The 21,091-nt window shown below is 33.2% G+C and overlaps 4 protein-coding genes and 1 non-coding gene across 8 annotated transcripts; 2 read left to right on the top strand and 3 right to left on the bottom strand.

Annotated features, from left to right (window-relative positions):
* Positions 1–2,275: 2,275 nt before the first annotated feature.
* TRNAY-GUA (transfer RNA tyrosine (anticodon GUA)) lies at positions 2,276–2,363 on the bottom strand. The gene is given in 2 exon segments: positions 2,276–2,311; positions 2,327–2,363. It is a non-coding gene; the product is annotated as a tRNA-Tyr (tRNA).
* A 1,686-nt stretch (positions 2,364–4,049) lies between these two features.
* CYSC1 (cysteine synthase C1) lies at positions 4,050–8,838 on the bottom strand. The gene is made up of 10 exons (XM_089783013.1): positions 7,823–8,838; positions 6,967–7,076; positions 6,787–6,844; positions 6,423–6,686; positions 6,059–6,196; positions 5,899–5,950; positions 5,531–5,610; positions 5,342–5,401; positions 4,713–4,792; positions 4,050–4,410 (listed from the first exon to the last, which is right to left on the bottom strand). Exons 1-10 carry the CDS (start codon positions 7,994–7,996, stop codon positions 4,311–4,313), a joined length of 1,116 nt encoding a protein of 371 aa, XP_089639139.1. The 5' UTR covers positions 7,997–8,838; the 3' UTR covers positions 4,050–4,310.
* Positions 8,839–11,350: 2,512 nt separating this feature from the next.
* On the top strand, positions 11,351–12,459 carry LOC110413637 (LDL receptor wingless signaling/trafficking chaperone). The gene is made up of 3 exons (XM_021424526.2): positions 11,351–11,835; positions 11,927–12,055; positions 12,182–12,459. Exons 1-3 carry the CDS (start codon positions 11,530–11,532, stop codon positions 12,341–12,343), a joined length of 597 nt encoding a protein of 198 aa, XP_021280201.1. The 5' UTR covers positions 11,351–11,529; the 3' UTR covers positions 12,344–12,459.
* A 58-nt stretch (positions 12,460–12,517) lies between these two features.
* LOC110413636 (ribosomal RNA small subunit methyltransferase G) lies at positions 12,518–15,554 on the bottom strand. 2 transcript variants are annotated; one of them, XM_021424525.1, is made up of 9 exons: positions 15,411–15,554; positions 15,167–15,247; positions 14,211–14,300; positions 13,892–14,058; positions 13,550–13,619; positions 13,301–13,380; positions 13,114–13,198; positions 12,902–12,978; positions 12,518–12,772 (listed from the first exon to the last, which is right to left on the bottom strand). In XM_021424525.1, the coding sequence occupies exons 1-9, from the start codon at positions 15,486–15,488 to the stop codon at positions 12,757–12,759; spliced, it is 744 nt and encodes a 247-aa protein (XP_021280200.1). In that variant the 5' UTR covers positions 15,489–15,554; the 3' UTR covers positions 12,518–12,756. The 2 variants fall into 2 exon arrangements, with proteins under 2 accessions (XP_021280200.1, XP_021280199.1); XM_021424524.1 differs by having other exon boundaries at positions 13,136–13,198.
* Positions 15,555–18,194: 2,640 nt separating this feature from the next.
* ATI1 (mesoderm induction early response protein) lies at positions 18,195–21,041 on the top strand. Of its 3 annotated transcripts, none has more exons than XM_021425329.2 (3): positions 18,195–18,359; positions 19,208–20,056; positions 20,716–21,041. In XM_021425329.2, exons 2-3 carry the CDS (start codon positions 19,229–19,231, stop codon positions 20,776–20,778), a joined length of 891 nt encoding a protein of 296 aa, XP_021281004.1. In that variant the 5' UTR covers positions 18,195–18,359; positions 19,208–19,228; the 3' UTR covers positions 20,779–21,041. The 3 variants fall into 3 exon arrangements, with proteins under 3 accessions (XP_021281004.1, XP_021281001.1, XP_021281003.1); XM_021425326.2 differs by having other exon boundaries at positions 18,200–18,359; positions 20,733–21,041; XM_021425328.2 differs by having other exon boundaries at positions 18,201–18,359; positions 19,211–20,056; positions 20,733–21,041.
* Positions 21,042–21,091: the final 50 nt, after the last annotated feature.

Genomic DNA, 21,091 nt, shown 5'->3' with positions numbered 1-21,091 from the left:
AAATTTATTTTAATATATTCAAATAAATATTAATTAATTTTTATAATTAATAATTAATCAAACATCATTAATTATCTTTTAAAAAAATTATCGTTATTCAAAACAACATTTATCATTTTATATGTGACTTTTTTTAAAAAATAATTTATTATTAATCAAAATAATATAAAAATAATAATTGTAATTTTAACTAACAATTATTAGTTAGTTATAACGATTTATTTTAACTTAAAATAAAAATATGACCTCAATTAAATGTAAAAAAATAATAAAATTACATTTAAATTTTATTAAATAATTTAAACCTTTTTTAGTTATGCCAATAAAAGAAAAGGGTAGGGTTTGCATTTAAGAAGAGATTGTGAGGGATTAATTATAAAATAAACAATCTTAATACCCATTGATTTTGACTATCGTCACGAGGATCACATGCATTTATTAGGAGTAAATTGAAAACGTTAACAAATTGCTTAACAAGTACCGATTAAGATTATATTAAATTCCGTCAAGAATAAATTTTTGCGGTATTTAGAAGTCTATAAATAATGTTATATTCATACTATTATTTATTTATTAAATAAATAATTATCAGACATACAAAAAAAATTTAAAATAATAATTTTAATTTATTAACGATTTTTCATGAACAAGATCTGATTTAGAGTTATCTATTCATAATTTTATTTATAATTTTATGCATAATTTATTTTTTATATATATTTTATTTTTCATGCTAAATACAAAAGAAAAAACAAAAGTTTTCTCGCTCTGCCTTTTTTCTTTCCTCACGTTTTCTTTCCCTCTACTGTCTTCCCTTCCTACCAAGTATAGCATAAAGAGGTAAAGAAAGAAGCTTATTCAAAATATTTTAGCATTTTTTTATATATAATCTTCATTTTTATTTTTCATTAATGCTATAGATATTGCTTCATTAATACCTAAGCCATGTGTATTTGGTTATAAATTATGTCTTCTTATCGTCGTACAAATATGTGTACAACAGTGCAACGTGTAAATTTAAATCGAATCAAATTGAAAGAAGTTTAATTTTTTCAATTCGATTAGTTCATTATTCAATTATTTTAATTAAATATATTTATTTATAACTGTTTAATCGATTTGATTTTTGATTGAAAAAATTTTCAACCGAACTAACTGAGGTGGAAAATGTTCATATATACTTATATAAAAAGGGATAATTTTATTGGTTACACAAATATTTTTTCAAAGAAATTCTAACTTTTATTATAGCTAAGTTAAGGTGTGAAGAAATTATACTTAGAATCACGCTGATTTGAGCTAAAGCAAGTAAATCAAACATTATTTAATATCTAACATGTATTTAATTTTAGTGTATTTTTCATAAATTTGGTTTTCAGTAACTAAACCAAACTAATTAAAATACGTTAGTTTTCGATTTTTGGTTATCATTATTTTTGGGTTATCATTAAATGATTCGGTTTCAATTTTTTAAGAGAGAGTTCAAATTTTTAAATTAAAAAAATAATTTTAAAATAAAACAATAGAATTGAATTAACCATTTTAACAGTATGCTCATCTTTATGCAATAGCAAGGAGATGGCAGCAATTAGTTAGGATTAAGAGCTGGCATAAAAAGAAAAAACAAAAGTTTAAAATTTTCAATTTATGGAATTAGCACTTGAAAATGGATAGGAATTATATATTTAAACATTCTCATATGAACATTAATATTTATATAAATTTTTAATGAAAATGGACTATTTTTTCTTTTAAAAAAAATAAATGGACTATCTATTTCCATTTTACTATAAGAAATACTTACCTCAAAACTAAAATGCAATATAGAGAAATACCTTTAAGCATTAAATTTCATTCAAGCAATTAAAAATTTTAAATTGAAATTTTAAGTTCCATTTTAAAGAAATGGTGGATTTTGTAAACTTAAAGCGGATTTCTAATTCTCATAGCTTTTATTATATTGAAAAAAGATTATTTGATCATGTTATTATATCAAATAAGTTTTTATAGCTAACCATTGACTATTTATTATTAATTAAAACATAATTTATCTTTTTTATTCTCACACCTTAATCATAAGGGCTATAAAGGCTTCATCTAATTTATATAGAGATTGTCATTAATTAAAACGTAATTTATCTTTTTTATTCTCACACCTTAATCATAAGCGCTATAAAGGCTTGATCTTGTTAATCTTTTGTAAAATTTAAATAGAGACCTTGTTAATAGTAAATAAAATTTAAATAGACTTAGGTGAGAAAAGAAAGAGAAAGTATCCGACCTGCCGGATTCGAACCAGCGACCTAAGGATGACAGCATGTAACAACTACAGTCCTCCGCTCTACCAACTGAGCTAAGGTCGGATTATGAAATTTTGTTTTCTCAAAACCTATAAAATTATGATCAAACTGTATTTAAAATCTAAAATTTCGTTCCCTCGTGATGAATTTTATCACTTTGCCATCCCAACTCTGGTTCTGCCTCCCCTGTTTATTAAAGGACCGAGAAGAAATCAACAGAGATTGCTTGTTGCTTCCAGAACCTCTCCCGTCCGCGTCACTCCAGTCTCTGTTTTCAGGTAACAAGGCAGAATATAATTTCTTCCAATCTTTCTCGAAGGAGTCAATGCTTCGAGAAATGAGATCATGATATTTGATCTCCAATCTTTCTCTTTTCCTTTTGAGTGATCAGCTGTCAAGGCTCCAAAAATGGACTGATAGTTGGATGAACCTCAGTTCTTGAGCATGTCTCACACCACATCATGCTAACCATTTTGATCTTAGTTTATTGCTAATTATTGAATCAACATTTTGCCCTCATTCCTAAAGGGAAAATAAGTGTGGATGATGAAGAAGATGAGGAGAGAGGTACAGCTTCGCCAAACAAAAAGGAAACACGTGTCTCATCTGTTCTTCAATTTCTTCTTTTATTTTGTTCGTCTTTGTTATATTTACATGCATTTCTTCCTTTCAATCGTCTGTGTTTTTTAGAATGAATCAATTGTAAGTGCAAAAATCAACTCTCAAGCTAAAGGACATGATATTTATAAGGCTGAGGTTAAGGAAGGATTATGTTGTGATGAGTGCAATGATGAGTTCGATGAAGAGTGGATTCCCATACACAATGATCCTATTGTTGTGGATGAGGTTCCAGGTGAGGGTGATGCTACTTCCTTTGGAGCAAAAGATGTATCGACCATGGGTTTTCATGTTCAAATTGATTGCAATGATTTTTTTCCCTTCTGATCTTCAGACAAAGAGTAGTGTATATGAAGTTATTTATTGATTCAGTACTGATTTGTTATTTATTGTTCATTAATGTGTATATTCCAAGATTACAAAAGTGGGAAAAACAAATGACCAGAAGCTAAGAAGCCAAGGGACTGTTGCTCGTTCTCATGGCAATGGTCAAAACCTGGCCTTTTTGTTCAAAGTAGTGAGAACCCATTTGGAGCTCGCTTTTTGGAGTTAGAAGAAAACGGGGATTTCGAGGTTACAAACTTGAACACCAACAACACAGGACTACTTTTATGGAGTTGAGAAGATGTGTCAGTATTCTGTGAGCCACTTCGGAAGGTTCTGTACGTTGCAAACCCCATTATCATGGATGCGTGAAGTTCTTGTTTGCCTTGGTCCTGATAAACTATACTGCTGTCATGGAATAGCAGGTCTCCCTAGCGAAGGAGGACCGAAATTAGTTTGATGACGAATCGATTTCTTGGTACTGTTCTCATGTAATGGGCTAGCCTTCCATGGCCTGCCAACGGGAGTTTCCATCTGAGCTTGGCAACCATGGGTCACACCGGGCCTTTCTCATGCTGTGCAAATTCACGGGCCGTAACACTGCATAGACAATTCATGGAGAAAACTGGGCTCAGTTTTTGGAAGTTCATAATCTATGTTTATCAGACTCATTTTCCTTATTGGTCAGCATCAAATGTTCATCCACTAACATCTTGTGAAGTTATCGTCACTGATTTAGCTAATGAATTGTTATGAGGACGGATTCATTGCTTGTGTAGACCAAAAATGGATCTTTAAGGCAGTCGTTGAAGGCACAATAAGTGAACTGTATTCTGCATATAAATTTTTATAGACGACCAAGTTGTTGTTTTGATTTCAACAGAGTTCAACGAGTAAATTGAAACAGTTGGGTTCAGAAGAGATATTCCTAATAAAATTGAATACAAATATCTCATTGAAACATTTGGTACGTATGCCAGAGATGCTTCCTTGTAATACGAAACATTTGGTTTCACAAGAGCTTCCTAACATGAGGCATGAGGCATTGAACATGGACTCTGAAGGCATTTAGTCAACTGCAACAGGTTGCATGTTTTCAGCTTCTTTCCTTAGTTCTTGGAACAGGACCGAGGACAAGTACCGCTCCCCAAAACTTGGATGAACAGTCCGTTTTTCATAAAAAAACAAAAAGAACATCGAATTAGAATCACCATTGATATTGCATTACACAAAATGAAAGAAAAATTCAATATACTCTGAAAAGTATAGCCTTCTATTATCAAACATAGAATCACCCAAACCAATAGATCAATTGCTATTCAGAACATGTTTACGCTACTCAAATTTTACATTGTCTAAAGATCTCACATATGTCATAAAAAGAACAATACCGTAATATAATTTATGCTCTCGTGCTAAAAAACTTGTAATTATATACTCTTCATGGGAAATTGAGGAGAAGTGCTTACCACAATCAATTTGCCTTTGTTCTCAGGCATTCTTGCAAGTTTTAGTGCTGCAACAGTGTTGGCCCCAGATGATATCCCAACCTACATACCACAAAGCATTGGCAGATCTTAGTTATAGAGCATTAAAGCCTCATAGTCACAGTCCATTCATGCCTTTTCACGATGAAGAAGTGCACACATAAGAGAGAAAAGAAGATAGGAAATCTACCCAGAGCAGAAACAATAATAGGTTTCTTGGTGTCTTCCATCATGATTAATGATTTCCAAAAGAAATTGGGGGTTTTCAGTTGTATATAACAGAGGAATGAGGATGAAAGAATTATCTAGTCAGACAGGTGTCAACAAAATTTCACCTAAAGCACCAGTCTAAGAGCTTGCAAATGTCGAACCCAAAAGTCTGGTACTTATATTGCAATTTTAAAAGGATTCTGAAAGACAGTCATATTCCTAGATACCAACAAATAGTACTAAATAGTAACCAAAATGAAAAAGCTCATAAGTGAAAGAACTTGGCTAAACACAAATAAGTTCTGGTTAGCTTAAGTGAAATTGTGAACAAGAACGAAATATTTTGACGTATGTAAGGAAGCTATTGACAAGAAAGAACTGAAACATGATTAGGATTATTACCATAAGCCCCTCTTTCAATGCCAATTCCCTTGCCATATTTACTGCATCTTCACTGCTGATCTGTCAATAATATCCCAACATAAGCACCAACGAACCAGATATCCAGCACAAGATACCAGATTCTTATTCTCTTCCCCTTTCTCTAAAATATTTTCCTGACACTAAAACCGTAAATAGGGCATTGTTTACCTCAAGAACTTTTTCCATTACATCCATGTCCAGAATATCCGGCTTGAACCCAACTCCATTGCCAGTAATATGATGAGGACCTGTTGCAATTGATAATATCAGAGACTGCAAGGGAGTTTATATAAAATGAAATCATTATCTTTACTGTCCTGTTTTCCTGGTAATTCTCTGTTTTTATCTGGCTGCTGAGTTAATTAAAAAAAACCAACTAAGAAACCAGTAACTAATTATAAGCACTTGCCATTGCTCCAACTTAAACAATTCCGAAGCTTCAAATATTGTTCTAGTTAATTATTGCTTTCATCCTTGCATACAGAGAAGTTACCTGAAGGAAAACAACATAGAAGTAAGATCAGCACAAAGTTTACCTGGTTTGCCACCATTCAATACATTACTTTCTGCAGGCTCCACTCCATAAATCTATCATTAAAAAAGCAATCAAACATCAGCAATGAAATGAAGCAATATAAAAGCATACTCTTGTCCTGTTGTTACAAGGAGTGAACTTGGGAAGAAATAATTAGTTACCTTTACATTAGGATTCTGGGATTTGAGGTACTGTCCGACACCAGAAACAGTACCACCACTCCCTATTCCCATTACAAAGATGTCAACTTTACCGAGAGTATCCTCCCAGATCTCAGGGCCTGTAGTTTCAAAATGCACCTGTTTTTCCAGTTTGAAATAACTCAAATAAGTCATTTAATCTACATTTGGACAGCAAGAGGTTGAGGACATATTCAATGAAGATTTCATTGTCAATTCAAAACTATACATATGTATGTATAACATAGTGATAAAATATTAGCAAAAGCAAGGTTTAGAGATCTAACCCAAGTATAATTGTTAACATGTCAATAAAGCAGAATTAAATAATGATGTAAGACTGCACCTGAGTGTTGGCTGGATTTGAGAACTGTTGCAACATGAAAGCATTTGGTGTAGACTCCAAAAGGTCATAAGCCTTCTTCACCGTCCCTCCCATCCCCTTGGTGGGATCAGTGAGTATTAAATCAGCTCCAAATGCTCTCATGGTCACTCTTCTCTCCAAGCTTGTGTAAGAAGGCATGGTTAGAACCATCTTATAACCTTTCATGGCTGCCATAAATGCCATACTTATCCCCATGTTACCGGATGTGGGCTCTATCAGAGTTGTCTAAACATATGGTTGATAAATAAGTTAATTCAACACCAAATCAGAATCATATAGCATTTCACAGTTTGCATCAACAATTCAGAAAAGCCATTTAGCCGACCTTTCCTGGAGCAATTAAGTTTTTCTTTTCTGCATCTGCGATCATGGCCATTGCTGGTCTGGTGAAATAGAAGTGTCTAATTAATTTCCTTTTGGCCTATATCAAATAGTCTACATCTCTAAAACTTTAATAAATTTTAAAAGTTACGAATTCCATGGAGGGCTCTGAAGTAAGTAATACCTGTCTTTGATGCTAGCAGTGGGTTGCATCATCTCTTGCTTCACAGCAATATATGCTCCACAGCCTTCAGTTACTTTATTAAGAAAAACAAGGGGTGTTCTTCCAATTAGCTGAAAATATGAAGAATTAAATTATTAAAAAAAAGGATAATCCTTTCATTGATGGAACAGGCTCACGAGTTATGACAGTCCCCATACTGATTAAAGAACATGGCCTAAGCACAATTTTAAAATAATCACCATTAGACCCATCTTATCATTTACTTTTTCAGCTTTTCCTCCTTCTTTAGAAAGCCTAATTAGCATATTATGGTGGGTTTTGACAGTTAAGCATGGCTTAGCCCATCCTTAAAACTTCCTTTTCCACCTGCAAGCTCACTTGATTAAAATGTCTTCACCAAGCAAAAACCAACAAATACGCTATACGAGGAATTATTTTCAGCTGAAAGACAATTCAATGAAGTAAACAAAATACAGAGGATCTATAAGTGGCACTTCCTGAATGGCGGAAAGTAATAAAAGGATCAGTTTTAAAGATAAAAGAAAAAGGAAGTTTCCTTTTTTAAGAATAGAACAACTCTTAATAGGCTGAGAAGCACTGGAAGAGAAGAACACAACAAAATGGAAAACTGAAAAGAGAAGAAGATTTTGCATAAAAGAGATTGAAAACAACCAAAATCAAGTATGTAAGAACATTCTCAGATTATGGAAATTATGTTAATCTTGAATGATAAACTACTTTCGAAAAGCTGAAAAGAAATCAATAGAATAATGGCCAAGAATATAGTACAGTAGTATAATACCAAAAGATATGAGAAAAATTCAATGGGAGCTAAAGGGGATGAGAGAGAGATTACCTGGGAAACTTCCCTCTTGATTTTAGTACCAGGAAGATCCTTGGGGAGATCTCTGAGTCTTTGAGCAAAAGAAGGAGAATCAATGGTGGGTTCTGTGGAGACCAGCCTCCTTGCCATCATGAGCTCGTTGCATGTTAAAGATCTTTTCTTGACGAAGCTCCTTAGAGCAGCCATTAATGGAGGTTTCAAAAGACTTTGCTACACTTCCACAGTGAAAACACAGACAGAAACTGATCTTTGGGAGAAGAGTGGATGGCAAAGTCTTTTTTAAAATGCTGAAATGGTCTAAAGACAGACCACTTTTTATACAGACTTTCAAGACATAAGGTTGAAACATGCACCTGTTACTCACAGTTACAGTTACTGCTTGAAGTTATTAATATTGACCAGTAAGAAATTTCTTCTTGGTACATTGGTATGCGAAAATTTTATTCATGATTTTAATACCAGTGATATCTTTCTGAAATTTTATATATTAAGATTAAAATTGCTCATAATTCAAGAACTATAAAATAAAAGAACAATTACAAAAAGGAGAAGAATTTTGGCACACCAATGTCTAGGTGCAATGATTCTGATACCAAATAGAAACTGAAAAATGATCACATGGGCCGCTCAACTGAGGCAAGAGTTGGTTTTGCAGATGACCAAGTTGAAGACAACTTCCTTTACTTTTCTTTGAACAATATTTAACACATTTCCTACAACTACTTCCAAACTGGGTTTACCCAAAATGCCTTCTCTTGTTAAAAATGGCGATGGCTTTTTGTTAAGTAGGACAAAATCATGAGCTGGCTGGCAGGCATAAAAGGAAAACAATGCAGAAATTGTGCATGCAGTCATGGAATGACAGGTGAGTCTGTATGATCCAATGATGCCAAAAAGGTGTTCAGGAAAGAAAAAAACGATAATCAGATTGTGCGGATTCTAGTAAATGGGGTATTGGCTTTCCTTGGTTAAGACATGGATGTACAGGAGTGGGTGGACTGGTGGCTCTATTGGCTCTGGCTGATGCGCGGGAGTTGGCTCTTGGCGGCAGACAAAACTCAGAACTTTAAAGCGGAACTGTGAATTTGTGATGGAAACCTGATGGAATTATGGACCTACCAACCCGCCACCTGCAACTAGCACACAAGCCCACAAAGACTGATACTTAAACCAAATTTAGAAAATTTGGCTGGTTGATTCACTTTCAAATATATAAAATACAATCCTTTTTCACCACCTGTTACTGTCACGGGTCATTTTCTCTTCCACAAAGCTAATTTATTAAAAATAAAATATTCATTTTTATAAGTTAAAATTTTATTTTTTATTATATGATATGACATTTTGTAATTTTTTTATTTAAATTTATAATGTCTTCGTTACAGGTCAAGTTGCTTTGCATACTCTACTTATTAAAGTACTTGGCAAGACATTGAAATCGAGTTTAAATTTTTAAAGTATTCATATTTATAAATTCAAAATTCCTTCTTTACCTACCTATGATGAGATTTGGTAACAATCACACATGCACGACCAATCATAAATTTATAAAAATTTTATTGATATCATACCTCAAATCGTTTTTGAATTCGGATAAAATGTCCACAAATCTTATTACCATGTCAGAAACTTGGAACTAAGGTTCGTGTCAGACCATCTCTTTCCCAGCATGGAAACCAATAAATATTTAAAGAGTAATTAAAGATTCTTTAGTATGCCATTCCAAGGAGGACTATGAGGAAGGACTATAATCCCCACCCTATCCGTTCTTGTAGCCTAGTGTAGATGCCGTTGTAGCACCATTCAATGGTCCACAAAATTCAAAGCAACGTTTCTCAGTTAATAGGATGAAAATGCCTTTGTCAAGTAGAGGACATTGCTGTGTACTCAAAGTAGTGGTGCCAGATGGAGCAAGCATCCTATTTTTCTGTGGTACAAATTAAGTATCCAATCTATTTTTCCCAAAAAAAAACGACACCATTTAATGCCCAATTGCCATCACCTCACGAAAGCTAGCTTGTTTAGTCACTTTACCAAAATTTTTCAAAGAAAGGCTGAAAAAGACTAGTATTAGAATAACAAAATAGCTGGACGATATGAAGCAATTTTTATGCTCATCCAAGGTTCTTTGTATATTATTATTATTATTATTATTATTATTATATAAGGCTATTAAGTAAGATTCATTGAATTAATCAACTTATCTTTTTAGACTTCAAATAGGTCTGCTCAGAAAGATGCTTACCTTTTGTTAGGATTACGTCTAAATCATGTGTCAAAGTTCAACAAACAGAAAAGTTTAAAAAATTTTACTTATTTTCAGATCCAAAATTTTACATGAAAAACAATTAAAAAACAATTATATAAATTTATTAATTTATATATCTTAAATTTTATATAAATAATAAAAAAAAAATAAAAAGTGACTATAGTTACCATCAACCACCACCTTGACTTTTATCACTGCTTCGGGATAAGAAAGACCCTTGATTTACTACTTATCTGTTTGGTCAATGACCTGGTTCACTCAAGCAAATATGACTAATAACTTGGGTGGTCCACCCAAGAATTGAAATTTCATCTATCTTTCACTCCATTTATAACGCGACTTGGTTATTTTATTTTATTTAATTAAATTTTTATAATTTTATATTAAATCAAATAAAATTTTATAATTAATAATTAATTAATTATTATTAATTAAAATATTATTTATTATTTTATATTCACATGATATTGATATAAGATTGATATGAAGAGTAAAAAAAAATCGTACGATTATATTATCATATCATTTTGTTATTAATTATGATATATTATCATCTTACTTTTTTATCAATTATGATATGTTATTACATTACATCTTTATTAATTGTAATATATGTTAGCATAAAATGTTAATATCATACTGTATAGAATAATTAAAAAAATATTTTAATTTAAAATAAAAATATAAAAATTTATTTTATTAAAAATAAAAATACAAAATCTTGATTCAATATAATAAAAATATAAAAATTTATTTAAAATTTGTAAGGTATTATTCCTTTCTTCTATTAAAGAGACATGATGTGCTTGTTGTTGTCTTCTTTGATGCGTCACGAAGTCATCATCTCAAAGATTAATTTGACTATCTGACGAAATATATAAGGTTTATATTATATAAGTTTTTTAATATTTTTTTATTTATTTGACGTGAAATTAAATCACTTTGGGGTTAAAGTAACACCTGTCATTCTGCAGTGGGTAACGTAGTAAATAAAGCTTCCAAAATTTAACTCACAGCCTACTACATTTCACAAGCCCATATATCGCTGACCCGCGGCCTTTTTTCCGTTGCTTGAGAGTTGAGACTGCCCATTATCTAGACCTTTGGGCGCTTGGTTGGGCCTCTCTCCATCTCTAGTCTTCGTACCTGAACGATTTGGGAACCCATCAAAAGATCAGGAATTAATTAGCTTAATAGCCTTCTTTATGGAGAAAGAATTAACAATATTACATGTCATTACCACTCAAAGATTGACAGAAACCACCTCGAAAAAAGAGTTCCACTGACAACGAATTGAGTTCTTTCTACACAGGATTGGCCTGTTAATGTAACTATATAAGAATCTCTTACCATATCATATTACGCTGCAAATACTATATATAAGTATATATCCGAAGCCGCTCCAACGTTTTTATAATCAACACAGTAAACAGGAGAAAAAAACTAAAGCATGAAGAATTATTCCTCTTTTCTCCTCCTCCTCCTCATAATTTTGCCGCTAGTTCTCTACCCAGTTGGAGTCGAGGGAGGCAAGCGAAGGATTCACATTACCGATGATCTCGATGACGTTGTTGACGACGAAGAAGATGAGTCCTGGAAAGAGTGGGGTAAGAAGAAAACCGCTCCAGAATTCGATCCCCCACCTTCTGATTTCGATAAGATGGAGTTTTCCCAGATTCAGGAGGAACTCATGAAACGCCACATAGGTCCTGCTTTCGGGTTCGTTAAGCTCCGTTTGGGGATTCGACGGGATCAGGTAATTACATGATTCTTTATGTTCACAAACGGAGCTGGATCTGTTTGTGTTTGATGATTGGTAATGGTAAAATGGGAATTGTGGGTTTCAGGACAAGGTAGCTGAAATTGCTATGAAATGGACCAAACTTTTGAGAACAGGAGCCCTTGGAGTGAAATTCATGGGAATTGATATGAGCACAATCATGTTCAACATGGAAGATGGCCAGAAAATCTTAGAGGTACAACACTATCTGCAGCTTTCAATGTCTTTTTTTTCAGTCATGGCAACATTGCGTTAAACCATCTGATGTTTATGACAACATTGCCTTAAAACTATCTGATGTTTACTGTCTTCCTAATTACAGTTGAAGGAGTTCTTACTGAGCCAGGACGAGGCTTATGAAATCAAGATAGGGGATCAAGTTTTTAGAAGAACAGGGGATCCGCCGCTAGACGAGGTCATAGAACAACTTCGCCAATCAAAGAAAAACGAAGAGGTTGATGAGCATGTGAAAGAAGAGCTGTGATTGGCTGGAATTCTCCTGACTTTGTTACATCAAAGATTATTTTAATTGCAGCATTAGCATCTCACACATTGACTTTGTAATAATATTAAAGTCTGGCTATATCTCTTATCATCAAATCTAATTCTTGCCACATCATCTTACCTTGAATAGACCAAAATATCACTTTATGCATGATTATTCTCTTAAATAAGTTCCAGAGCTCCACAAAAGAGGAGATGGAAAATTTATTTTAATTAAATCATCTTTTATACTTGTAGTGTCAATCGGCACTGATAAATCAATTGTTTATCTAATATTGGAGAAAAAAACAGAAGGGTGATGCCATTGACTATTTCAGCTTCTTACTGAAGTCAGAGAGCTGGAGTAGCTGAATTCTGGGAATGCTAGCTGCTTCTTCTCTCTCTTTTTGAGTGTTATATCCCCAGTCCCCTGTTCAAATTATCAATCTTAGCAACCAACCAAAACATACAATGCCTTGGAAAAGAAACACAATTGAAATCACGAACGGGTAAAATATAAACTATAACTGGGAAATTATAATTATAATGACAAGAATACCTAGATACAAGTTCCATCCATCTAATTCTGGCTCTTTGATGACATTCTTCAGGGTCGCAAGTCGATCTTCCACAAAGCTAGTAAAATGAGAGTTGAACTATTTTCAGTAATTTTAGATCAAATAGGCAGGAAAGATGAAGAGGTAAAATACAGCAACTAATCACTCTGTAATGGAAATGTTGATATCATTAAAATCAGGATAAACTGATGACCAGTTGAAAGCAATGAGCATACTGTAGTTTCATCCCCTGGTGCTCTGGTCTCAGTTGCAGTTGCTTCAGAACTTTCACTTTGGGCCTGATAAAATATTCAAAGACCCTCATCATGGCAAGCAAAGCAGGAGCAAAAATTTGAAGAGAGCACTGTTGCTCTCCTCAATATTAATCAGATAACACTAACCCAGTTCCCAAGCCATATATCCTTTCAGGGGGGATAGTTACTCCTGCAAGCTCTCGTAATAAAGCATCCGCAAACCGGCCCTGAAATGAAGCAGAAAGAAAAAGGAGATTGGGTCAAGCTACAAATATATCCACAACCTTTGCCTCTTCTTATTAGCAAAATTTCCTTTCTTTTTCTCGTGTGTGTTTGTGTGAGAAAGATGGAGCGAGGGGAGTGGGGGACAATGAGAGGAAAAGAAACTCACTGCACCTGTTTTGTGGTGACTATATATACAGTTGAGCTTGCAAATTTAAGGGCATCAGGAACACCGGGATAAAACCTGCAGGATGCATCTTCTATTAATAACTGAGGGTCAACTCGATGTTTTATGCCAAAAATATATATTCTTAAAGTATGTAAAGCAACTGGTTTAACATTTGTTATTACTAGTTAGGCTATCTTTTGCTTTACATTTGAGCCATCACTTTATGAATTTGGTCTGTTAACAATTTTGATATACCTATTCGCATCAATTACTTTAGGTTTCATTGATCATGCCTCTAATAGAAATGTTACACATATGCTCCAACTTAACAAGCTTGATCAATATACCTATTTGCACCAATCCAAGTAGCCAAGTCCTTGTCCATCCATTCATCCCTAACCTTTCCAAAAAGATCAATTAAAGCATCCCTGTTTTCATTCCATTCTTCCATGATTACTGGCTTTAGTTTTGACCAGTTTTCTAATATTCCTTCTACGGTTAGTCCCTCTGCGACCTTCCAAATTGAACCACAGATTTTAGGTCCAGACAAATATTATAGAAAGAAATCTAATTTAAAATAAAGCAAGCTAACAAGAGTGGATCTTAGATACTCCATTTCCAAAAGATAGCTTCAAGCCAGAGTCATGGGCATATATATAGACCCACCGAAGATTTCCGAATAGAAGGTACTCTCATCTCCACCAACAACCTCACAAGTAGTACATTCTCATACCCAGTTTCAACCACAGGTCGCACCTGCCACGTTAGAAGGCATTAGTTTCAACATAGCTTTCTTCAATAAATTCCAATTTTTAACACAAGCATAAACTATCACCCCAAAAATGAAAAGCAATTCTTTTTAAGTTACGTTCATCTGTACTCTTCTCAGTTTAAGTGGATTCAGCAGTTGTTGACCTGTAAGATGAGGTGCAAAAAGATAACTTCTCTTAAACTTGATAACCTTTGAATTTTTCCTTTCTTTCTGAGATGTGATGCTTCTGTTCAAATATGCAGCTTACCATGTCAAATTAAGGCTACTTATTTCTGTGTGGAATTGCTTGCACAAGGCTTCATACAAGGACAATGTGACACGTTATGTGGAAATAAACCTTCCACAAAATTCCAAAGAATTTTAATGACTTGATAAGAAAGTGACTAGCACCTTCTAACCCGATAAGCACTAAGCAACAAACAATCAGCCATGCCATTATACCAACCATTCAAAGGAGGTGAAGCATTCAGATTGGCTATAGCACCTGTCAGGCTTCCAATATAGAGTTAAATATTTGGCTTTCCATGCTGATATTTTACTACATTTCCACAATGTTTAATCCATGTGGAGTAAATATATCCCAATCAAAATTCCAATGCAGTCCCGACCAATGTGAAACAAAATTGTGAAAAACCTTAGAAATTAGAATAAACAATCATGGCCAAGTTTCAATTCAGTCTTTAATAATGATGAATGTTGCATTCTATTTTATGGGTATTGCCATGTTAATTTAGAGTTCAATTGCAATTTCTTCGAGAATCCAGAATAACCAAAGTTGAAACCAGATTACTTTAATGACAATTGGCAAGCGTCGTCCATACAACTAATGAGAGCAAAATCAAGAGCTTACTGTGTGCATCTGATCAACAATCCAATCTTCCATGACCGAATCCACACCATCAAATAAACCCGGCCACCTCACTTTGGCAGCCTGCAAGTATGCAAGATAAGGAAAAATTAGTGAACAATTAGATAAATTTAATACGTAATTTGTTCTCGAAAACTGGGAACGGCTCGAATGGGTTGATGGTGTAATGTTTTTCAATACATTTCTGAAATTTCATCCAACAAAACCAATAGAGAATAGAGCTGACCTTGACGGCAGAGAGGGAGCTCTCTCCACAACTATCGCAGAGAACTCCATCGAAGTCCAGAGCGTATAAATCTCCCATTGCTTTTTCCTCCTCTTTCTCGCGCTTTCTTGCGGGGATTCTGGAGATAATCTACATGGGTATTCCTTTTTGCGCCCGCCACTCATCTCCTGTATATACTTCCTTTGGAAAAACGACACGATGCGCGTGTTGCTTCCCGTCCAACTACAATAGCCACGTGTCAATTGTTGGTGTTACTTCTTTTTCTCATTTTTCTTTTTTTTTTCCCAAAAAAATGAGTTTTATTTTCAAATTAAGATTTATTTTCTTTCTCTCATTAATCTTAAAAATATAAAAATAAAAAAAATTTGTCAATCGGTCACTACAAAATAAAATTTACCAACATCCAAAAGTTTTATACACTTTAATATCGTATTAAATTTATGTTTTTTTCCCGTTAAATATTTTAAAAAACAGTAAGCATCAATATATAATATAACACATAAAAGTAACAAAAATATATTACATATCAAATAATTGGGAGTGTTTGTATTTTTTTTTTTTTGGTTTACCAGAACGAGCATTTGATTTAAAATGGAAAATAAAAAAGCCGTTATTACAAATATACACTTACTATAAAAGGAGTTATTTCAAACATGATTGGATTTGTTGTGAATTAAAAGGAAGAGAATTCATTTGTATTTAATTTCTAGATCGAGTCATTTCAAGATTTTAATGTAATATGCTAAAAACATAGTTAAATCGTCTATAATTGATATATTTCTTATTCTGCCAAAAAAAAACTCTTATTATTTTTTTATGATTTTGTTTCTAAATTGGCCTAATCATACGCCTTTTTCTTTATTGTTTTTTTTTACAAGTCTTTATTTTTCTCAAACTCTTGAAATTGCCACTCCATAGCATGATAAGCAGGAAAATATTTAGAAGATACATACTAGTTAAAATGGCATTTAAGGAATAAATTTTATAATAAATATAGATTTTAAATTTGATAAAAAGCAAAGTAATTAATATAAAATTTTTTTACAAAATAATATTTTAATTATTATTATGTAATATTTAAAAACAAAACTTTACAAATATTTTATTCTTCTTGCTCCTGTTGCGTAATAAGGAGGAATCAGAACAATGTTAGTAAACAAACAAGTCAATCAAGAATATGGGTGGGGTATCTCCTGCCTCATCAGACAGTAGTCAAAATCTATTGGTGTTGCATCATTTCCAAATGCATTGCCTACGGCCCTACAGTCCTAAGAGTCCCTCGTTCCTGTGTTGTTATCACATTGTTTTATAAAGCCGGTGGAAAAGAAGGAAAAAGAAGCATGCAGTCATGCTTTAAATTTTTGGCCCACATTTTGTCATCAAACTACTGCCACCATGCCCTTATTCCTTTACAACAGAATAATACCACCAGTTTTCACTGTATTTTTGCTATGAGGAGTTGGACCATTGGGTGAAAGTGAGAAAAAAGGAATCTTCTCTCATCGTTTATCTTTTTAAAGAAAATAATTTTTTTAATTGAGAGAAGAGAGATTTGAATTTAAATTTTTAAATAAAATATTAAATATTAATTAATAAATTAAATATTTAAAAGTAAAAAAATAACTTCTTTAATAAGAAAACATTTAGAAATCAAAATTACATTTACTTTGACTAGAGCAAAGGAACCGTCTTTCCCTTTGCACAATTTAAAACAAAAAGAAAAAAATAGGACAACTATTTTGGTTTGATTTAAAAAGTAGAATAAAAAAGAAATTTTTAAATAAATTGAAATCATTGACTAATAAATAATTTTTTATTTATTTAAAATAATTCAAACTTAATTATTGAAAAACATAATATTTTAAAAATTATCAAATTATTTATTAAAATTTAAATAAATTTTTATCGTTGATATGATGTTGATGTAAAAAATAAAAATATCATATAATCAAATTATTATATTACATTATTATTTATAATAATATATTAATATATTATGTTAATACTATATATTATAAAATAAAAAATATTATTTTGATTAGTAATAATAAGTCAACTCTCAAAAACTAGTTATAAAAGTTTATTTAATATAAATAAAAATATAAAAATTTAATTAAATATAATAAAAAAAACAATTTAATTGATTTTTTAAAATAATTTAAAATTTTTGAGTACTATGTTATTATTTATATTAACTATATATAAAAAAGTTTATATTTGATGGTATAAATTCTATATGTTATTAAACAAACAAATATTATCATTTCAATAATAAATAAATTTAAAAATTCAGAATTCTCAAAAAAAAATTAAAATAGATTTATTTTCAAAAAATTTTAAATAATTACCTTTACATGTTTATAAAATGATATACTATAATTAAATGTTAATATATATAATTAACAATATGTTAAATATAAACCGCGTACATTAATTATTAAGCTAAATTATATGATACAACTAAAACAAAAGTAGGGGCAAGTTCAAGTTTTTGTTGCAACAAGTATTTTTCGTGTTGGTTCAAAGTCACACTGTGGAAAAACTGTTTTTTAAGATCTGATCTTGTAGCCGGGGGGGCAGGGGGCTTCGAATGCGCACGCAAGCGCACGATGTCCCACTCGACACGCAAACTTAAGCACCTTTGATTACCGGTTCTCAACATTGATTTACTCCCATATTTCCCTTCTGTACGGATAACTGGAAGATATTATCTCACTACGGCGACGCTATTTTACCTACCACAGCCGGTAATTTCACCCTTTTCATTCTGACAACTACCGGTAACCCCGGTTTCATCATCCTTAACACCCCGAGTTTCTCGAGATATATAAAAGCTCTCCCCAGAAATTTCTGTGGGCACTCCTCGAGGCAGTTAACGCAATCTAGTCGGAGACCTCTTCGTTTTCTCTCACCGGCTGATCTCGTATTCGTACTTCTAGATCTCTTCCGGTGAGTATTCGCCCTTTAGTCATCGTCTTTCTTGCCCCTTTTTATTTGACAAAATCAGAGCCGTTGATGATTGATTCTCTTTTGATTAGTTGATGATGATTATTCTTTGTCATGACGGATGATGCTTGATCGTTTCTTATAAATTGTCCGATGATCATGCTGCGTTTGATGTGGTTTTCTGGTCTTGTATATATATATGTGTGTGTATTTTCTGATTCTTTAATTCCGTTCATTTCTTCAACAAATTTCTCATGTATATGTAGATGATGTATCCACATGATTCGTTTTTTAAGGATTATTTTCGTTGATTTTAGTTGGATTAATTGAATTGTTGGTTGAGATTAACTTGGCGAACTTGTTTAATGTTTATTCAGTCAGGTCAAAAAAATCTGTGGAACTGTTAATGTATATGTACTAAATCTATTGGGGTTTGGTTGAGCAGATTGACATGCTAGTGCTGGAAAAGTTTCTCGGATGCGATGGATTTTGTTTTCTTGGGTCTGCGTCTTTTGGATGTGTTTCAGTAATTTTTTGGTGTGAGGGAAATGTAATCTGGAAAATGCATTCTATTTACTTTGATTGAGGAAATTAGGTCCTTAAAATGTTCTTTTCATTTTTTTTTACGAATAAACATAGAATTGCTCTGATAATTGTTAATTTTGTTGATTTGTGGTTTTCTATTTTCTTTTCTTCTATTTCTATTTTTTAATGCACTTTTCTTGTATGGATTTAGTATTTTTTTTCCCTCTAAGCATCCTCCACATACACAAAAAAAGAAAGTCAAGAGAATTCTTTATCTTCCTTTGTCTGTTTGTTCAAGTAATTAATATGATGCATGTGAACTCTAGAAGCATTAAGAAGTCCTGAGGATGGCAGATAAGGAGGGAGAGGAGAATTCCCCACGTGGGAATGAATGGGAAGTTGTGTCCCTCACTGCATCTGCATATGCTGCTGCTCCTGGTCCTAAAGAAGTTGAAACAAAGGACGATAACAAAGGTGATTCATACAGAGAGGAGGAAGCAGAAACTTCTCGTGCTTTGTTCATGTCTGGTCACTTTGTGTTTCCCCCCAGTGAGCATGAGAATTTGCCACTGGAATCTTTGGAACCTGATAATGGTAGTGAAAATGTAGGCAAGGATGTGGTCCCTGAATTGGGTGTAGAAGAAGGTGGTAGATCTAGGACTAAGGAGGAGGAAGATTGGACTTTGAAAGGGTTGAATGTACATGACGAGTTTCCAGGGATGCAATTTTTTGATGAAAAGCATGGAACAGAGTTTGAAGAAGGCACAACACTGCAAGGGCTGGATTTGATTGACAAGGACCAGAGTTTGTATAGTGCTGCTACATTTAGTTCTTTCCATAGTGATGAAGCACTTGGTGGATCAACCACCTATGGTGAGGATACAACTGTTTCTGAACTAATTGAAGCTTCTGAGCAAGGCTTAGGTTTTCCTGCAGACATCTCTCAGTCCCCAAAGCCCTTCAAAGATGATAAATATGATGGCTCTGACCTCCCATGTGAAGCTTGGTGGAAGAGAAGAGCAGTTTCTTTGTATGCTCATGCAAAAGAGGCAAATACATTTTGGTCTATTTTCATTGCAGCAGCTGTGATGGGCATTGTGATCCTTGGGCAGCGGTGGCAACAAGAGAGGTGGCAGGCATTGCAACTCAAGTGGCAGCTCAGCCTCAACAATGAGGTATTCTGATTGCTAACTGACCCCTTAAAGTTTAACCATGACACATATTTTAACTTTTCTTTGCATCTTGTAAACCATTTACTCTGTGAAGGAAGGGGATGTTAATAACCTGTTGCATCTCATTGAGCTATCTCTTCAGAATTGAATGACAACTATTCTTTATGAAAGGGCTGGAGCTACTTTTTCGTTTGGTGTTTGATGTTGTCATGTATAGCTATGGCCAATATGTGTGTCTGGAAACACGGATGTGCATAGAGGCTTCTAAATTGATAGAATTTGGTTTAGAAAAGATGATTGTGTAACCTTTTGCAAAGGGAAAACCTATTCGTTGGTTGGAATGAGTGGGGAGAAAATAAAGAAAAATGAAGATAAGAAGAAAGAAACAAGATCATTTTGTTTGGATCTGTTGATCGCAGTGGCTTGTGTGTTAATATTAAATTTGTTGAGAAAAAATGGCCTTTGCTAACTGTTTATTCAAGAATATCAAAGTTTATGGAACTTAGAATGTATGTTTGTTGTAGTGTGCTGTCTTAGAATTTAAGTGTTCCTCTATTATCGGGATTAAGTATGCTGCTGCCTTCTTAATTCTACTTCCCCTTCTCTCTTCTCCTCTTTCTCACCTATCTGACTGTCTCTTTGGTTATTGACATTGTTTTTAGCTTTTGAATTTTGACAGAAGACAGGTCGGGTGCTGGGTTCCATATCTCGCCTTAAAGACGTGATTGTTGGTGGCCATCGCCGAGGTTCTTTTGTCAGGGGCAGCTCCCCTAGTGACAATTAAAAGTGATGATATCAGGGGCAGCTCCCCAAGTGACAGTTAAAAAGAGATGATGATGACAAATGGTAGTGAGAGAGTGAAATGGAGATTGATTTGGGTGTTAATATGTCAGTTTGCTGTTTAGTTAACTTATTTGTCCTATCTTTTATGGAAAGCTACATAGCTGCATGTTAAAATTTAATGTGATTTGTGTTTTATATTGTTGCCCATTGTTTGCGAATGAGGGATGGCAATTCTCGCATCTCCCTCACTGTTAC

The sequence above is a fragment of the Theobroma umbraticum genome, unplaced genomic scaffold (genome assembly GCF_002168275.2).
Source record: "Theobroma umbraticum cultivar Fairchild unplaced genomic scaffold, ASM216827v3 scaffold_4.1, whole genome shotgun sequence".
Classification (NCBI taxonomy): Eukaryota; Viridiplantae; Streptophyta; class Magnoliopsida; order Malvales; family Malvaceae; genus Theobroma; species Theobroma umbraticum.
Note: the sequence above shows the minus strand (reverse complement) of the source record. Positions and strands in the feature narration are given on the sequence as shown.